This window comes from Chiloscyllium punctatum, chromosome 3 (genome assembly GCF_047496795.1).
Source record: "Chiloscyllium punctatum isolate Juve2018m chromosome 3, sChiPun1.3, whole genome shotgun sequence".
In the NCBI taxonomy this organism is placed as follows: Eukaryota; Metazoa; Chordata; class Chondrichthyes; order Orectolobiformes; family Hemiscylliidae; genus Chiloscyllium; species Chiloscyllium punctatum.
Window position 1 is genome coordinate 13,089,217 of NC_092741.1, and position 20,658 is coordinate 13,109,874.

The window sequence follows — 20,658 nt, forward strand, 5'->3', positions numbered from 1 at the left end:
TCTTCCGCCTCGGAACACTTCAACCCCAGGGCATCAATGTGGACTTCCAACAGCTTCCTCATTTACCCTTCCCCCACCTCATCCTAGTTTCAAACTTCCAGCTCAGCACTGTCTCCTTGACTTGTCCGGACTTGTCCTACCTGCCTATCTTCTTTTCCACCTATCCACTCCACCCTCTCCTCCCTGACCTATCACCTTCATCTCCTCCCCCACTCACTCATTGTACTCTATGCTACTCTCTCCCCACCCCCGCTCTCCTCTAGCTTATCTCTCCATGCTTCAGGCTCACTGCCTTTATTCCTGATGAAGGGCTTTTGCCCGAAACGTTGATTTCGCTGCTCGTTGGATGCTGCCTGAACTGCTGTGCTCTTCCAGCACCCCCTATACCTACCAGCCTTTCCTTTCACCCTGATAGGAATATACTTTCTCTGGATTCTCATTATCTCATTTGTGAAGGCTTCCCATTTTCCAGCCATCCCTTTACCTGCGAACACATGCCTCCAATCAGCTTTTGAAAGTTCTTGCCTAATACTGTGAAAATTGGCCTTTCTCCAATTTAGAACTTCAACTTTTAGATCTGGTCTATCCTTTTCCATCATTATTTTAAATCTAATAGAATTATGGTCGCTGGCCCCAAAGTGCTCCTCCACTGACACCTCAGTCGCCTGCCCTGCCTTATTTCCCAAGAGTAGGTCACGTTTTGCACCTTCTCTGGTAGGTACATCCACATACTGAGTCAGACAATTGTCTTGTACACACTTAACAAATTCCTCTCCATCTCAACCCTTAACACTATGGCAGTCCCAGTCTATGTTTGAGAAGTTAAAATCCCCTACCTTAACCACCCTCTTATTCTTACAGATAGTTGAGATCTCCTTACAAGTTTGTATCTCAATTTTCCTCTGACTATTAGGGGGTCTATAATATAATCACAATAAGGTGATCATCCCTTTCTTATTTCTCAGTTCGACCCAAATAACTTCCCTGGATGTATTTCCGGGAATATCCTCCCTCAGCACAGTTGTAATGCTATCCCTTATTAAAAATGCCACTCCCCCTCCTCTCTTGCCTCCTTTTCTATCCTTCCTGTAGCATTTGTATCCTGGAACATTAAGCTGCCAGTCCTGCCCATCCCTGAGCCATGTTTCTGTAATTGCTATGATATCCCAGACCCATGTTCCTAACCATACCCTTGAGTTCATCTGCCTTCCCTGTTAGGCCCCTTGCATTGAAATAAATGCAGTTTAATTTATTAGTCCTACCTTGTCACTGCCTGCTCTGACTGTTTGACTCACTTCTGTTCTCAACTGTACCAGTCTGAGATTGGTCTCTTTCCTCACTATCTCCCTGGGTCCCACCCCCCCACCTTACTAGTTTAAATCCTCCCGAGCAGCTCTAGCAAATCTCCCTGCCAGTATATTAGTCCCCTTCCAATTTAGGCGCAATCCATCCTTCTTGTACAGGTCACTTCTACCCCAAAACAGCTTCTAATGATGCAAAAACATGAATCCTTCTCCCATACACCAGCTCTCAGCCATGCATTCATCTCCTCTATCCTCCTATTCCTGCCCTCACTAGCTCATAGCACTGGGAGTAATCCACATATTACTACTCTCGAGGACCTCCTTTTTAAATTTCTGCCTAACTCTCTGTAATCTCCCTTCAGAGTCTCAACCTTTTCCCTTCCAATGTCGTTGGTTCCAATGTGGACAATGACCTCTTGCTGACCCTCTCCCCCGTGAGAACATTCTGCACCCTCTCTGAGACATCCTTGATCCTGGCACCAGGGAAACAACACACCATTCTGCTTTTTCACTGCTGGCCACGGAAACATCTGTCTGTACCTCGAACTAGAGAATCCCCAAATACAATTGGTCTCTTGGAACCCGACGTACCCCTCGTTGCATTAGAGTCAGTCTCAATACCAGAAACTTGGCTGTTTGTGCGACATTCCCCTGAGAATCCATCAGCCCCTACATTTTCCAAAACAGCATACCTGTTTGAAATGGGTATATCCACAAAAGACTCCTGCACCAGTTGCCTACCTGTCTTACCCTTCCTGGAGTTAACCTATCTATATGAGTGTATCTGAGACTTTCCCCCCTTCCTATAACTGCCATCCATCACATACTGTTGCTGTTGCAAATTCCTCATTGCTTCCATCTGTCTCTCCAACTGATCCACTCGATCTGGTAAGATTCGCATCCAACAGCATTTATGACAGATATAATCCACAGTAACCCTGAAACTCTCTTTAAACTCTCACAGCTGACATGAAGTACATATCACTGTACTAAAGGCCATTTTTGCTCCTTCACAATCTACAGACCCAGAAAATAACACCGTCTTATTCCTCTACAAAACACTGCCCCAGGTTAAATGAATAGTTATGACATATATTTTAAGTTTAATCAAGAGACATTTCTCCAAAAACATATCCTGAAGAAAGAACCTACTCTACTCCCTACTGCAGATTCTCTGTAGGCTACACTTAAAAACAACAATTAACTTATCTGATTCTGTGCTGTGAACTTTGCCCAACAGTCCCTCCAAGATTTAATTGTGAATTTCACTGTTTGTTAATTTTCCCAGATGCACTCTGATGTCCAGCAATACACGAATTCAAACAGCAAAGGCAGTAATTGTGCGCGTTCTCTCTCTTTCTTTCTTTCTCTCTCTCTCTCCTGCACTGACCTCACCATGTGCTTCCTTTGTCTGCTCTTTTCCCTTTTAAAACTGCTGTTGTTTTGACTTTTTTTTTCCAAAGTTCCAAAACAATGCAACAGCATATAAAACAGTAATTGCTGCTCCTTCAATTCGAGGAAATCACCTCCAGCACCTAAAATACCTCAAAAAAAAAGGAGCAGCTGCTACAGCCAGAAATTCTTGCCGTCCTCCATCTTGGATTACCCAGGGTGAATAACAAAGATGTTTCCTGTAAGATAGGAGAGTTCAAAACTAGGGGAATTTTTCTTTTAAGGTGAGAGGAGAAAGCTTTATAAAGGACATGAAGGTCAACATTTTTTTATTAGTGTGTGGACTGGAATGTCAGTGGAATTGGAGGATGCAGGTACAGTTACAACGTTTAAAAGACATTTGGATATGTTCATGAATAGGAAAGGTTGGGAGGGATATGGACCACGCACAGGCAGTTGGGATTAGTTCAGTTTGGGAACATGGTCAGTGTGCACTGAGGGGTCTGTTTCTGTTTGAATAATGATCTCCAGTGATCAATGCAGCGTCTACAAAGTAGTAGTGAATTTGGTTTGTTTCAATGTGGAGATGTGCAACTTGCAGTTCACAGAGGCCTTGGTCAATGTATTGAAATTGTCTGTAACTTTCTTTCCCCATCCCATTTTCATCCTCAGAAAAATCCCAAGCTTGCCTCTGATTACTTACCTTTGAGTCTGCATCATATTTCAAGTTGGCCAAGTTCCCTTCATGTGTTGCTGGAAAAGTGCAGCAGGTCAGGCAGCATCCAAGGAACAGGAGAATCGACGTTTCGGGCATCAGCCCTTCTTCGGGAAGAAGGGCTTCCTGAAGAAGGGCTGATGCCCGAAACGTCGATTCTCCTGTTCCTTGGATGCTGCCTGACCTGCTGCGCTTTTCCAGCAACACATTTTCAGCTCTGATCTCCAGCATCTGCAGTCCTCACTTTCTCCTCAAGTTCCCTTCATGCCATATCCATTGAACTGCTCGCTCACTCGCTCGCTCTCCTCCCAAGTGAATAGTGTTCTGCTGTTATTCTGAGAAGCAGTGCCTCTTAAGTCAATATTTTCAGGTACGTCCCTTGAATGCTCTTTAATCTTTGTTTAAAAACAGACAATTACAGCAGCAGAATCAGGATCTGCGTGAGAAGCTGACTGTCAGCACAAACCGATTGGAGATAATGGAAAGGGATTTTGAATCAAGTCGCCATTACCTTGAAGCAGAGCTGAGCCATGCCAGAGAAGAGATGGACAAACTGAAGGACAAGTTCCGCAGGTCAGCAGCTTCACCCAATGTCTTTGTATAACTTTTCATTCACTGCTCTGTACGGATCTCGGATCGAATCCACACCGTGAGCAATGTCAGTGTGATTATTTGTTGTTCAGACTTCTGCTGTTGAACAATGTGTTGTTTTTTAATGTTAGGTTAAAGGGTGTGAATGAGTACTGCAGAGCTGAGAGTAATAAAAGGTAGATGTTTTCCATTTGAAACAGTATGTCTGAGGATCAAGTCTCAACAAGATTGCAGGTAGGTGTTATAATACAGGACGACAAAAATGCAATGCAAAACATATCGAGTGAAGCTGCTGCAAACATCCCTTTAATTACCAACAAATTGGATCGTCTGTGTAACCAGCCTGATCTTGTTAAAGTAACTCCACTAAAAAAATCTAATTACCTTTTCTCCCTTCCTATAACTGCCATCCATCACATGTAAATTCCTCATTGCCTCGACCTGCCGATCCATTTGATCTGATAGGATTCACAACCAACTACTTTTATTGGAGATATAACCTTCAGTAACCCTTAAACTCTCCCGAAACTCCCACGTCTCAGAGAAGAGCATATCACTCTACTAAAGGCCATCTTGCTCCTTCCAATCTACAGACCTGGAAAATAGCACCGTCTTATTGCTCTACAAAACACTGCTCCAGGCTAACCTCATTCTGATAGCTTATATTTTTAATATTTAATCAAGCGACAGATCCCAATAAAAAAATATAATCAAGAAAGAACCCACTCTACTCGCTGTTGTCGCCTTCCAGCAAGGCTACACTTAAAACTATTTACTTATCTGTTTCTGTGCTGTGACCTCTCCCAGACAGGTTACTCCAAGATCAGTTGGGAATTTTGCTGTTTGTTCAGTTTTCCGAAACATACTCCGATGTTCGGCGTTAATGAATTTAAACAGCAAAAGCAGTAACTGCGAATTGATTCACTGCTGTGTCAGTTAGCAGTGTGGGTTTCTTTCTCTCTCTCTCTCCCTGACAGACCATGTGCTCGCTGCCTTTGTCTTTTAAAAGTGCTGTGATTTTGACATTTTTTTTTCTCCAAGTTCCAAGGATTCTGGGTAATCGAACATGGAGGACGGGAAAATTTTCTGGCTGTAACAACTGCTCCTTTTTTGAGGTATTTTAGGTGCTGGAGGTGATTTCCTCGATTTCCAGGAGCAGCAATTACTCTTTTATATGCTGTTGCATTGTTTTGGAACTTTGTAGAGAAAAAAAAGTCAAAACAACAGCAGTTTTAAAAGGGAGAAGAGCAGACAAAGGAAGCACATGGTGAGGTCAGTGCAGGAGAGAGAGAGAGAGGGAGAGAGTGCGAAAGACACTGTCAGAGCAGTGAACCTGTGCAGTTAATGCCTTTGCTGTTTGAATTCATGTATCGCTGGACATCGGAGTGCACCTGGGAAAATTAGCAAGCAGTGAAATTCACAACTAATCTTGGAGGAACCAGTTTGGGAGAGGTCACAGCACAGAAACAGATAAGTGAATATATAAGTGTGGCCTTACGGTAAGTTTGCAGTAGTGAGTAGAGTGGGTTCTTTCTTGATTATATGTTTTATTGAGACATGACTCTTGATTAAACTTAAAATATTAGCAATAAGTATTAATTTAACCGGGAGCAATGCTTTGCAGAGGAATAAGACAGTGCTATTTTCTGGGTCTGTAGATTGAAAGAAGCAAAAATGGCCCTTAGTCAAGTGATATGCTCTTCTTGTCGGATGTGGGAGTTTAGCGAGAGTCGACGGGTTCCTGAGGATTATACCTGCAAAAAATGCCGTTGGTTGCGAATCCTATCAGATCGAATGGATCGGTTGGAGAGGCAGTTAAAGGAATTTACAAGTGCAAAGGGATGTAATGGATGGCAGTTATAGGAAAGGGGAAGGGGGAAGTCTCAGATACAGTCACATAGAGAAAGGCAAGGTAGTGCAGGGGTCGTCTGTGGCTATACCCATTTCAAACAAGTATGCTGTTTTGGAGAATGTAGGGGGTGATGGATTCTCAGGGGAACATAGCACAAGCGGCCAAGTTTCTGGTATTCAGACTGGCTATAATGTAATGAGAGATACGTCGGGTTCCAAGTGATCGATTGTCTTCGGGGACTCTCTTGTCTGAGGTACAAACATAGACTGGGACTGCCATAGTGTTAAGGGTTTAGATGGAGAGGAATTTGTTCAGTGTGTACAAGACAACTGGGAAATAAGGCAGGGCAGGTGACTGAGGTGTCAGTGGGGGAGCATTTTGGGGCCTTTCAAAGTGGGGGCAGGTGTTCGCAGGTAAAGGGACAGCTGGAAAATGGGAAGCCTTCAGAAATGAGATAACGAGAATCCTGAGACAGTATATTCCTGTTAGGGTGAAAGGAAAGGCTGGTAGGTATAGGGAATGCTGGATGACAAAAGAAATTAAGGGTTTGGTTAAGAAAAAGAAGGAAGCATATGTCAGGTATAGACAGTAGAGGTTGAGAGAATCCTTAGAGTATAAAGGCAGTAGGAGTATACTTAAGAGGGAAATCAGGAGGACAAAAAGGGGACATGAGATAGCTTTAGCAAATAGAATTAAGGAGAATCCAAAGGGTTTTTACAAATACATTAAGGACAAAAGGGTAACTAGGGAGAGCATAGGGCCCCTCAAAGATCAGAGCTGAAAATGTGTTGCTGGAAAAGCACAGCAGGTCAGGCAGCATCCAAGGAACAGGAGAATCGACGTTTCGGGCATCAGCCCTTCTTCAGATTGATGCCCGAAACGTCGATTCTCCTGTTCCTTGGATACTGCCTGACCTGCTGTGCTTTTCCAGCAACACATTTTCAGCTCTGATCTCCAGCATCTGCAGTCCTCACTTTCTCCCCTCAAAGATCAGCAAAGCGGCCTTTGTGTGGAGCCGCAGAAAATGGGGGATATACTAAATGAGTATTTTCCATCAGTATTTACTGTGGAGAAGGACTTGAAAGACACAGAATGCAGGGAAATAGATGGTGACATCTTGAAAAATGTCCAGATTACAGAGGAGGAAGTGCTGGATGTCTTGAAATGCATAAAAGTGGATAAATCCTCAGGACCTGATCAGGTGTACACGAGAACTCTGTGGGAAGCTAGGGAAGTGATTGTTGGGCCTCTTACTGAGATATTCGTATCATCGATAGTTACAAGTGAGGTGCCAGAAGACTGGAGGTTGGCTAACGTGGTGCCACTGTTTAAGAAGGGCGGTAAAGACAAGCCAGGGAACTACAGACCGGTGAGCCTGACCTCGGTGGTGGGCAAGTTGTTGGAGGGAATCCTGAGGGACAGGATGTACATGTATTTGGAAAAGCAAGGACTGATTCGGGATAGTCAACATGGCTTTATGCATGGGAAATCATGTCTCACAAACTTGATTGAGTTTTTTTTTTGAAGAAATAACAGAGGATTGATGAGGGCAGAGCAGTAGATGTGATCTACATGGACTTCAGTAAGGCGTTCGACAAGGGTCCCCATGGGAGACTGATTAGCAAGGTTAGATCACACTGATTACAGGGAGAACTAGCCATTTGGATACAGAACTGGCTCAAAGGTAGAAGACAGAGGGTGGTGGTGGAGGGTTGTTTTTCAGGCTGGAGGCCTGTGACCAGTGGAGTGCCACAAGGATTGGTGCTGGGTCCACTACTTTTCATTATTTATATAAATGATTTGGATGTGAGCATAAGAGGTGGAGTTAGTAAGTTTGCAGATGACACCAAAATTGGAGGTGTAGTGGATAGCGAAGAGGGTTACCTCAGATTACAACAGGATCTGGACCAGATGGGCCAATGGGCTGAGAAGTGGCAGATGGAGTTTAACTCTGATCAATGCGAGGTGCTGCATTTTGGGAAAGCAAATCTTAGCAGGACTTATACACTTAATGGTAAGGTCCAAGGGAGTGTTGCTGAACAAAGAGACCTTGGAATGCAGGTTCATGCATCCTTGAAAGTGGAATCGCAGGTAGATAGAGTAGTGAAGAAGGTGTTTGGTATGCTTTCCTTTATTGGTCAGAGTACTGAGTACAGGAGTTGGGAGGTCATGTTGCTGCTGTACAGGACATTGGATAGGCCACTGTTGGAATATTGCGTGCAATTCTGGTCTCCATCCTATCGGAAAGATATTGTGAAACTTGAAAGGGTTCAGAAAAGACTTACAAGGAGGTTGACAGGGTTGGAGGATTTGAGCTATGTGGAGAGGCTGAACAGGCTGGGGCTGTTTTCCCTGGAGCATCAGAGGCTGAGGGGTGACTTTACAGAGGTTTATAAAATCATGAGGGGCATGGATAGGATAAATAGGCAAAGTCTTTTCCCTGGGGCAGGGGAGTCTAGAACTAGGGGGCATAGGTGAGAGGGGAAGGATAGCGAAAAGACTTCAGGGGCAACTCTTTCACGCAGAGGGTGGTACGTGTATGGAATGAGCTGCCAGAGGATGTGGTGGAGGCTGGTACAATTGCAACATTTAAGAGGCATTTGGATGGGTATATAAATAGGAAGGGTTTGGAGAGATATGGGCCGGGTGCTGGCAGGTGGGACTAGATTATAGAACATAGAACATTACAGCGCAGTACAGGCCCTTTGGCCCTCGATGTTGTGCCAATACAAGCCCACCTAACCTACACTAACCCACTATCCTCCATATACCTATCCAATGCCCGCTTAAATACCCATAAAGAGGGAGAGTCCACTACTGCTACTGGCAGGGCATTCCATGAACTTACGACTCGCTGAGTGAAGAACCTACCCCTAACATCAGTCCTATATCTACCCCCCCTTAATTTAAAGCTATGCCCCCTTGTAATAGCTGACTCCATACGTGGAAAAAGGTTCTCACTGTCAACCCTATCTAACCCCCTAATCATCTTGTACACCTCTATCAAGTCACCCCTAAACCTTCTTTTCTCCAATGAAAACAACCCCAAGTGCCTCAGCCTTTCCTCATAGGATCTTCCTACCATACCAGGCAACATCCTGGTAAACTTCCTCTGCACCCGTTCCAGTGCCTCCACATCCTTCCTATAGTATGGCGACCAAAACTGCACACAATATTCCAGATGCGGCCGCACCAGAGTCTTATACAACTGCAGCATGACCTCAGGACTCCGGAACTCAATTCCTCTACCAATAAAAGCCAGTACGCCATATGCCTTCTTCACTGCACTATTTACCTGGGTGGCAACTTTCAGAGATCTGTGTACATGGACACCAAGATCCCTCTGCTCTTCCACACTACCAAGTATCCGACCATTAGCCCAGTACCCCATCTTTTTATTACTCTTACCAAAGTGAATCACCTCACACTTAGCTACATTGAACTCCATTTGCCACCTTTCTGCCCAGCTCTGCAGCTTCTCTATATCCCGCTGTAACCTGCCACATCCTTCCTCACTGTCTACAACTCCTCCGATTTTCGTATCATCCACAAACCTGCTCACCCAACCTTCTAGCCCCTCCTCCAGGTCATTTATAAAAATGACAAACAGCAATGGTCCCAAAACAGATCCTTGCGGAACACCGCTAGTGACGGCACTCCAAGATGAACCTTTGCCATCAACTACTACCCTCTGTCTTCTTCCAGAGAGCCAATTCCTAATCCAAACCTCCAACTCACCCTCAATGCCATATCTCTGTATTTTCTGCAGTAGCCTACCATGGGGGACCTTATCAAACGCCTTACTAAAATCCATATATACCACATCTACCGCTTTCCCCTCATCTACCTCCTTAGTCACCTTCTCAAAGAATTCAATAAGGTTTGTGAGGCACGACCTGCCCTTCACAAAACCATGCTGACTATCCTTGATCACATTCTTCTTATCCAGATGTGCATAAATCCTATCCCTTACAATTCTCTCTAAGACTTTGCCCACAACAGAAGTGAGATTGATTTGGGATATCTGATCGGCATGGACGGGTTGGACCGAAGGGTCTGTTTCCATGCTGTACATCTCTATGACTCTAATTGCAACAGCGTATAAAACAGTAATTGATGCTCCTGGAATTTGAGGAAATCACCCCCAAACCTTAAGTACCTCAAACAATGAGCAGCCTGTTACAGCTAGAAATTTTTCCCATCCTCCATTTTGGATTACCCAGAATCCTTCTGGGTCAGAAGTGGGGATGCTCATTGATGATTGTACAATGTTCGGTGTCATTTGCGATGATTCCGAGCTGGGGGAGATTTTAGAGTTATGAAGCAAAGCATGTCCAAATGCAGCAAGACCTGGGCGGTGTCTCACTTGCGGCTGACAACTGTCAAGTAATGTTCACACCAGACAAATGGCAGCTAATGACTGCCTCCAACAAAATCCAATCTAACCATCACCTCTTGATACTCAGTGACATTATTATCATCAAATCACCCACAATCAACCTCCTGTGTGTTACCATTGATCAGAAACTGAACTTGTACCAGCTAGATAAATACACTGGCTATGAGAGCAGATCAGGGACTATGGATGCTGCAATCAGTATTCCCCTTCTTACTCCCCAAAGCCTGTCCTCCATGTAGGAGAGTGTGATGGAGTACTCCCCACTTCCTGAACAGCTGCAACTACAGCAACAAGCTTCACACCATCCAGAATAAGCCAGCCATTTGGTACCACATTCACATACATCCACTTCCTCTACATTTGATGCTGACTAACAGCAATGTGTGTACTAACTATATGGTGCACTGCAGAAACTCCGTAACGCTGCTTAAACAGCACTTTCCAAGCCCACGACCACTTCCATCTTGAAGGACAAGGGCAACAGATACATAGGAACACCATCATCTGCAAGTTCCCCTCTAAGCCACTCACCATCCTGATTTGGAAGCATATTGCTGTTCCTTCACTGTTGCTGGGTCAAAATCCTTGAAGGCAGCTCACCACACCTTCCCCAGGGTAACTAGGGATGGGCAGGTATTCCTGGCTAGCTAGCCAGCCATCACTGTGTCCTGTGAAAGGATATTTGGATATTTGCAGGCTGGGCATTGTTAGAGCTATCCAGTCAGATTCCGTTTCCAAGCATGTTTATCTGTCTATGGTCTACTTTCCTGAACTGTCCATCTGATATCCCCCTTTATCTTCACATCCAGAGCATTTAAAAACAGTGATTCCAGGGTATTTCCACTGGCTGTCTTACAACTTTCTTCCTCGTGTCTCTCCCTGCAGCTTTTGCCCAAAATCTTAAGTTTGTGTCCTCCAGAACTGCTTAATACTTGAGCACTGAACTCCAAATAGTTTTTCTGAAAGACTGTGTGGTTTTCTAGTTCATTTCCTCAGAGCTGAGTCCACTACAGTGTCTCCTCAACCCTCTGTTTCCTCCATCCACTCAGCTGCTTGTTAACCGGTGGGAACTCCAAACTGCACACAGCCCGGATCTCCAGGATGCTGGATTCTCGACATGGGATCCCTGTTTGTTAATGATTCACTGTAAAATCTGATGTGGATTCTTTCCTCTGCCCATGTAGATTGCAGAATAGCTACACTGCATCACAGCGAGCTAACCAAGAGCTGGAGGACAAATTGCATGCCCTGGTGAGTAACCATGTGAATGCAGTTCACTATCTGTAGGGGTACCAGTCTTTGGTTTTCAGAACATACAGCTATTGCATAGCACTGACTGTGTTTGAGTGCCAGGTTGGTGTAACCAACAGAAGTGCGTACATATGCTAGTGTATGTAACTTTGAATGTGCAATGCAACTCACTATTGTTATTCACTTAGTCTCTATCATGTGAATGAATTTATATTGTTTTGTGATGTAATGCCAGTCTGATATCCTAAATTTCTTTTCCATTTTAAATATATAAAACAAAAAAAGAGTGGTCCTTTAGAGGATGAGAAAGGGGGATTTAGTTTACGAGATATGATGAAATCGCCGAGGCATTGAATGGCTATTTTGTGTTGAGCAGACGCAGCATGGGTTCATGAAGGACTCTATTCGGTAAACATTCTTAAAGCTAATTCACTTTTTTTTAAACAATAAGGGAATTAAGGGATACAGTGAGAGGGTGGGGAAGTGGAGCTGAGTCAATGAAAAGATCAGAGAACATAGAACAATACAGCGTAGAACAGGCCCTTCGGCCCTTGATGTTGCATCTACCTGTGAACTATTCTAAGCTCATCCCCCTACACTATCCCATCATCATCCATGTGTTTATCCAACCAAATAAGATGAGCCATGATCTTCCTGAATGGGGGACTGGGCTTGAAAGAGCAGATGGCCCACTCCTGCTCCTAGATCTTATGTTGACATTTTTACATTGCCTGAACAGAACGCTTTGTGTAAGGGAATGTTTAAAAAGTTGATGTAAACAAGGTATCAGAGAATTATTTGAGTTTATTGGTGATGTACAGGTTTTGTGTTGTTTAGTAGATTGCATGTATAATATCCCAGATCTCCAAATGTGTTCATGATCCTCTGACACCAGTTTAAAGAGAAAAGAGAGACTTGTTTTTATAATTGTGCCTTTCACAGTAGCAGGGTGTCCTAAACTTTTACTGCATGGCAGGAGGCCACTTGGCCTGTCAGTTGTGCTAGCTCTTTGATAGGTTTGTCTACTTTGTCATCCCCATCCATTCCCATGACTTGGAAAACAAGTCCCCTTCAAATTCCTGATGAAGGGCTTTTGCCTGAAATGTCGAGTCTCCTCCTAGGATGCTGCCTGACGTCCTGTGCTTTTCCAGCACCACACTCTTGACTCTAATCTCCAGCATCTGCAGTCCTGACTTGTGCCCTTCAAATACATGTCCAATTTAAGAGGTTATCCCAAATGTACAGCACAGAAATGTGAGATTTGGTCTAACTTTGCTGTCCTGGTAATATGCTCCGTCTACCTCTTCCCATTCGATCGATCTCCTCCCAGACTTTTAGCGTATCCTTCAATTTCCTTGTGACTCATTTACTGAAGTTTCCTAGCAACATACTATTTCATGTTCTATGCCTTTTCCCTGCAACTCTGCAATTCTCTTTCAAAATCACAGTTGAGTCGGCCTCCTTTCAGGCAGTGCCTCTGGGTTTTGACCCTACCCCTAGTGGGATCAGTTTATCTTGATCTCCTTGGAACATCTCAATCAGGTTTCTTCTCCAAAGGGAACGGTCTGTTTTTTTCTGGTCAGTCCTTAAACTGAAATCTTTCATCTCTGGGGTCACCCTTGTGATTCTTTACTGTACCATCCCATCTTTACAAAAGGGTGTGTCCTTCATGGGATGTGGATGTCGCAGCTTCAGCCACCATTTCTGACCCATCCCGAGTTGTTCAGAAGGCAATTAAAAATCAGCCTCATTGCTGTGGGTCTGGAGTCACACGTAGGCCAGACCAGGTAAGGATGTCAGATTTCCTTTCCGAAGGGACATTGGTTACGTTGGATTTTCCTGATAATTACATGGTCATCACTGGGCTCTGAATTCCAGGTTTGTTTATTGAACTCCAATTCCACAATCTGCTGTGGTGGGATTTGAACCCAGGTCCCCAGAACATTACCTGGGTCTAAATCTAATGACAATAGATTTGGCTGGAATACTGCAGGGAAGGCTGAAGCAGTGATTTCCAAAGGTTCTCCATATCTTCTCTGCCTTAGTAGTGCAGCCAGTGTCAGTGATTCTGTTCCTCGTTGACACATTCAGATGACAAAGCAGTGTCATTCTCTGAGACCTTTACAGCACAAGGAGAGCAATTCAATCCATCATGCCTGCACTGGTCAACAAACATCTGACTGCACTAAAGCCCATCTTACAGCTTTTGGCCCAGTTAGAAGTGATGCTGGTCACTGGGGTCAGGTGACTTGCTTTCTCAAACACCCAGTTTAAACCAGTTTGTTTTCATTTTAGCTCACTATTTTAAAATGGGCAGGAATGAAAAGAGATGGTTATCACCTTATACTTGACAGTCAGATCCCTGATCAACCTTCATTGCCACAAGGGAAATAACCCCAGCCGATGGAATCCTTCGCTCAGACTCACCAGCTCAGGCAGCATCCTGGCAAATCCCCTCAGCTCCCTTCTCCAGGACAATCAAACTTTCCCTGTAATAAGGCAACGCAGACAGCACACAGGACTCCAGTTGTGGTCTTACAAGCTTTTTATACAATTCCAGCACAGCCTGATTACTCTGGTAGTCTGTGCCTTGACTTCTGAGGCCAAGTTTTCCAAATACCTTGTTTGGCACTTGACCTGACTGCCCTGCCAGTTTTAGGGATCTGTGGAAATGCCCACCAAGGTCCTTCTGATGACTGGGACAGTCTCAGGTCCCACCATTTGTCATGTAATGCCTTGTCTCGTTAACCCTCCTTCAGTGCATTACCTCTCACTTTTCCAGGTTGGATGTTATTTCTCACTGCTGTGCCCAACCTGTTGATATCCTCCTGCAGTTTATGGTTCTCTTCATTATTTACCACAACTTCTGTGAACTGCTTGACTGTAGCCCTACTATAAGGCCATAGGAAATCCTCTGCACCTGACCTCTCTGTTTCAGGAGAAAGTGAGGACTGTAGATGCTGGAGATCAGAGCTTAAACAGTGTTGCTGGAAAAGCGCAGCAGATCAGGCAGCATCAAAGGAGCAGAGAATCGACGTTTCGGGCATAAGCCCTTCTTCAGGAATGAGGAGGGTGTGCCAAGCGGGCTGAGATAAAAGGTAGGGAGGAGGGATTTGGGGGAGGGGCGTTGGGAATGCGATAGGTGGAAGAAGGTTAAGGTGAGGGTGGTAGGCCGGAGAGGGGGTGTGGGGGAGAGGTCAGGAAGAAGATTGCAGGTCAAGAAGGCGGTGCTGAGTCCGAGGGTTGGGACTGAGACAAGGTGGGGGGAGGGGAAATGAGAAAGCTGGAGAAATCTGCATTCATTTTGTGGTTGGAGGGTTCCTAGGCGGAAGATGAGGCGCTCTTCCTCCAGGCGTCGTGTCGCCATGGTCTGGCAATGGAGGAGGCCAAGGACCTGCATGTCCTTGGCGGAGTGGGAGTGGGAGGGGGAGTTAAAGTGTTCAGCCATGGGGCGGTTGGGTTGGTTGGAGTGGTTGGGTTGGTTGGTGCTGGTGTCCCAGAGTTGTTCTCTGAAACGTTCCGCAAATAGGCGGCCTGTCTCCCTAATGTATAGGAGCCTACATCGGGTGCAGTAAATGATGTGTGTGAAGGTGCAGGTGAATTTCTGACAGATATGGAAGGATCCCTTGGGGCCTTGGAGGGAAGTAAGGGGGGAGGTGTGGGCGCAAGTTTTTCATTTCTTGCATTTGCAGGGGAAGGTGCCGAGAGTGGAGGTTGGGTTGGTGGGGAGTATGGACCTGACGAGGGAGTCGCAGAGGGAGTGCTCTTTCCGGAACGCTGATAGGGGAGGGGAGGGAAATATATCCCTGGTGGTGGAGTCTGTTTGGAGGTGGCAGAAATGACGAAGGATGATACGATGTATCTGGAGGTTGGTGGGGTGGTAGGTGAGGACCAGTGAGGTTCTGTCCTGGTAGCGATTGGAGGGGCGGGGTTCAAGGGCGGAGGAGCGGGAAGTGGAGGAGATGCAGTGAAGAGCATCGTCAACCACTTCTGAGGGGAAATTGCGGTCTTTGAAGAAGGAGACCATCTGGGTTGTTCGGTATTGGAACTGGTCCTACTGGGAGCAGATGCAGCAGAGGCGAAGGAATTGGGAATATGGGATGGCGTTTTTACAGGGGCCAGGGTGGGAGGAGGTGTAATCTAGGTAGCTGTGGGGGTTGGTCGGTTTATAGTAAACGTCCGTGTTGAGTCGGTCGTTCGAGATAGAAATGGAAAGGTCTAGGAAGGGGAGGGAGGAGTCTGAGATGGTCCAGGTAAATTTGAGGTCGGGGTAGAAGGTGTTAGTAACGTGGATTAACTGTTCAACCTCCCAAAATCTACATTTCTCCAGCTTCCTCATTTCCCCTCCCCCCACCTTATCTCAGTCCCAAACTCCGGATTCAGACCCGCCCTCTTGACCTGCAATCTTCTTCCTGACCTCTCCGCCCCCACCCCCTCTCCGGCCTATCACCCTCACCCTCACCTCCTTCCAGCTATTGTATGCCCAGTGCCCCTCCCCCAAATTCCCTCCCCCCGACCTTCTATCTTAGCCCGGTTGGCACACCAGCCTCATTCCTGAAGAAGGGCTTATACCCAAAACGTCAATTCTCCTGCTCCTCGGATGCTGCCTGGCCTGCTGTGTTTTTCCAGCACCACATTTTTCGACTCTGTTACTGTGTACAGTGTGTAAATATATCAGGAACAGAGCAATCCAGTGCTGATTTATTGGGGGTTACTGTGTACAGTGTGTAAATATATCAGGAACACAGTAATCCAGTGCTTCTTTTGGGGGGGGTGGGTGGTTACTGTGCTCAGTGTCTAGTTATATAATAGGAACACAGTCATCCAGTGCTGAAGTATTGAGGGTGGAGGGGTTTACTGTGTGCAGTGTGTGGATATGCAAGGAACACAGTAATCCAGGATAGCTATATGGGGGGTTACTGTGTACAGTGTGTAGATATATCAGGAACACAGTAATCCAGTGCTGATTTATGGGGGGTTACTGTGTACAGTGTGTCAATATATCAGGAACACAGTAATCCAGTGCTGATTTATGGGGGGTTACTGTGTACAGTGTGTAGATATATCAGGAACACAGTAATCCAGTGCTGATTTATGGGGGGTTACTGTGTACAGTGTGTCAATATATCAGGAACACAGTAATCCAGTGCTGATTTATGGGGGGTTACTGTGTACAGTAGATATATCAGGAACACAGCAATCCAGTGCTGTTTTATGGAAGGGGGGAGGGGGAGGGTTACTGTGCACAGTGTGTAGATATATAATAGGAACACAGTAATCCAGTACAGATTTATGGGGGGGGTTACTGTGTACAGTGTGTAGATATATCAGGAACACAGTAATCCAGTGCTGTTTTATGGGGGGTGTGGTTACTGTGTACAGTGTGTTGATATATCAGGAACACAGTAATCCAGTGCTGATTTATGGGGGGGTGGTTACTGTGTACAATGTGTAGATATATAATAGGAACATAGTCATCCAGTGCTGATGTATTGAGGGTGGGGGTGTTTATTGTGTTCAGTGTGTGGATATGCAAGGAACACAGTAATCCAGGAGAGATTTATTGGGGATTACTGTGTGCAATGCATAGATAGGGGGGGTTTAAACTAACTCTGCCGGGGCATGGGAACCTAGACTGTAGCTTTAGGGTGCAGGACCTGGAGTGTAGGAAGGTTAGGAACATGGCATCAATCTCGAAGGAGGGTGCCTGTAACCAGGAAAGTGGCTTGAAGTGTGAATACTTCAATGCCAGAAGTATACGAAATAAGGTAGGTGAGCTTGCAGCGTGGGTTGGTACCTGGGACTTCGATGTTGTGACCATTACAGAGACGTGGGTAGAACAGGGACCGGAATGGCTGTTGCAGGTTCCAGGGTTTAAATGTTTTAGTAGGGTCAGAGGTGGGGGTAAAAGAGGGGGAGGTGTGGCTTTGCTTGTCAAGGATAGTATTACAGCGGTGGAAAGGACGATGGATGAAGACTCGCCATCTGAGGTAGTTTGGGCTGAGGATAGAAATAGGAAAGGTGAGGTCACCCTGTTAGGAGTTTTCTACAGGCCTCCTAATAGTCCGAGAGACGTAGAAGAAAGGATTGCGAGGATGATTCAGGAGAAGAGTGAAAGTAGCAGGGTGGTTGTTATGGGGGACTTTAACTTCCCAGATATTGACTGGGAAAGCTATAGCTCGAGTTCGTTAGATGGGTCGGTGTTTGTCCAATGTGTGCAGGAGGGTTTCCTGACACAATATGTAGACAGGCCAACGAGAGGTGAGGCCATACTGGATTTGGTTCTGGGAAACTGACCAGGCCAGGTGTTAGAATTGGAGGTAGGTGAGCACTTTGGGGACAGTGACCACAATTCGGTGACTTTTACTCTAGTGATGGAGAGGGATAAGTGTGCACTGCAGGGCAAGAGTTATAGCTGGGGGCAGGGAAATTATGATGCGGTGAGGCACGGCTTAGGATGCGTGGCTTGGAAAAGTAGGCTTCAAGGCAAGGGCGCAATTGATATGTGGAGCTTGTTCAAGGAGCAACTATTGAGTGTCCTTGATAAGTATGTACCTGTCAGGCAGGGAGGAAAGGGTCGTGTGAGGGAGCCGTGGTTTAATAAGGAATTGGAATCCCTTGTTAAAGGGAAGAGGGCGGCCTATGTAAAAATGAGGTGTGAAGGTTCAATTGGGGCAATTGAGAGTTATAAGGTAGCCAGAAAGGATCTGAAGAGAGAGCTAAGAGCAGCAAGGAGGGGACATGAAAAGTCCTTAGTTGGTAGGATTAGGGAAAACCCAAAGGCTTTCTATAGGTATGTGTGGAATAAAAGAATGACTAGGGTAGGAATAGGTCCAGTCAAGGATAGTAATGGGAAGTTGCGTGTGGAGGCTGAAGAGATTGGGGAGACACTGAATGAATACTTTTCGTCAGTATTCACTCAGGAACAGGACATTGTTGGCTATGTGAATACTGAGTCACAATTAATTAGAATGGACGGCTTTGAGGTATGTAGGGAAGAGGTGTTGGAAATTCTGGAAAGGGTGAAAATAGATAAGTCCCCTGGGCGTGATGACATTTATCCTAGGATTCTCTGGGAAGCAAGGGAGGAGATTGCAGAGCCATTGGCCTTGATTTTTATGTCCTCGTTGTCTACAGGAATAGTGCCAGAAGACTGGAGGATAGCAAATGTGGTTCCCTTGTTCAAGAAGGGGAGTAGGGATAACCCGAGTAACTATAGGCCAGTGAGTCTCACTTCTGTTGTGGGCAAAGTCTGAGAGAGAATTGTAAGGGATAGGATTTATGAACATCTGGATAGGAATAATGTGATCAAGGATAGTCAGCATGGTTTTGTGAAGGGCAGGTGGTGCCTCACAAACCTTATTGAATTCTTTGAGAAGGTGACTAAGGAGGTGGACGAGTGTAAAGCGGTAGATGTGGTGTATATGGATTTTAGTAAGGCGTTTGATAAGGTCCCCCATGGTAGGCTACTGCAGAAAATACAGAGATATGGCATTGAGGGTGAGTTGGAGGTTTGGATTAGGAATTGGCTCTCTGGAAGAAGACAGAGGGTAGTAGTTGATGGCAAAGGTTCATCTTGGAGTGTAGCTACTAGCGGTGTTCCGCAAGGATCTGTTTTGGGACCATTGCTGTTTGTCATTTTTATAAATGACCTGGAGGAGGGGCTAGAAGGTTGGGTAGGTGATAGGAAAGTCGGAGGAGTTGTAGACAGTGAGGAAGGATGTGTCAGGTTACAGCGGGATATAGATAAGCTGCAGAGCTGGGCAGAAAAGTGGCAAATGGAGTTCAATGTGGGTAAGTGTGAGGTGATTCACTTTGGTAAGAGTAATAAAAAGATGGGGTACTGGGCTAATGGTCGGATACTTGGTAGTGTGGATGAGCAGAGGGATCTTGGTGTCCATGTACACAGGTCTCTGAAAGTTGCCACCCAGGTAAATAATGCTATGAAGAAGGCATATGGCGTACTGGCTTTTATTGGTAGAGGAATTGAGTTCCGGAGTCCTGAGGTCATGTTGCAGTTGTATAAGACTCTGGTGCGGTCGCATCTGGAGTATTGTGTGCAGTTTTGGTCGCCATACTATAGGAAGGATGTGGAGGCACTGGAACGGGTGCAGAGGAGGTTTACCAGGATGTTGCCTGGTATGGTAGGAAGATCCTATGAGGGAAGGCTGAGGCACTTGGGGCTGTTTTCATTGGATAGAGGTGTACAAGATGATTAGGGCTCTAGATAGGGTTGACCATGAGAACCTTTTTCCACGTATGGAGTCAGCTATTACGAGGGGGCATAGCTTTAAATTAAGGGGTGGTAGGTATAGGACAGATGTTAGGGGTAGATTCTTTACTCAGCGAGTCGTGAGTTCATGGAATGCCCTGCCAGTAACAGTGGTGGACTCTCCCTCTTTATGGGCATTTAAACGGGCATTGGATAGACATATGGAGGATAGTGGGCTAGTGTAGGTTAGGTGGGCTTGGATCGGCACAACATTGAGGGCCAAAGGGCCTGTACTGCACTGTATTGTTCTATGTTCTATGTATCAGAACAGTAATCCAGTAAAGATTTATGGGAGATATTTATGTATAATGTGTAGATATAGCAGGGACACAGTAATCCAGTGCTGATTTATAGAGGGTTACTATGTACAGTGTGTAGATATATCAGGAACACAGAATTCCAGTGCTGATTTATGGGGTGTTACTGTGTACAATGTGTAAATATATCAGGAACACAGTAATCCAGTGCTGATTTATGGGAGGGTTACTGGGTACAGTGTATCGATATATAAGAAACACAGTAATCCAGTGCTGATTTATGGGGGAGTTACTGCGTACAGTCTGTCGATATGTCAGGGACACAGTAATCCAGTGCTTATTTATGGGCGTTACTGTGTACAGTGTGTTGATACATCAGGGACACAGTAATCCAGTGCTGGTTTATGGGGGGGGTTACTGTGTACAGTGTATCGATATATCAGGAACACAGTAATCCAGTGCTGATTTATGGGGGGGTTACTGCATACAGTGTGTCGATACATCAGGGACACAGTAATCCAGTAAAGATTTATGGGGTGTTACTGGGTACAGAGTGTCGATATATCCGGAACACAGTAATCCAGTACTGATTTATGGGGGAGTTACTGTGTACAGTGTGTCGATA

The 20,658-nt window shown here is 45.4% G+C and overlaps 1 protein-coding gene across 6 annotated transcripts in view; it reads left to right on the forward strand.

Annotated features, from left to right (window-relative positions):
- Nucleotides 1-20,658, forward strand: part of tjap1 (tight junction associated protein 1 (peripheral)) — a 126,835-nt gene that overhangs the window by 98,757 nt on the left and 7,420 nt on the right. For all 6 annotated transcript variants that reach the window (XM_072550685.1, XM_072550686.1, XM_072550689.1 and 3 more), the window contains 2 exons: nt 3,823-3,984; nt 11,438-11,504. In XM_072550685.1, the coding sequence (XP_072406786.1) occupies nt 3,823-3,984; nt 11,438-11,504 (229 nt within the window). The remainder of the gene's footprint in view (nt 1-3,822; nt 3,985-11,437; nt 11,505-20,658) is intronic.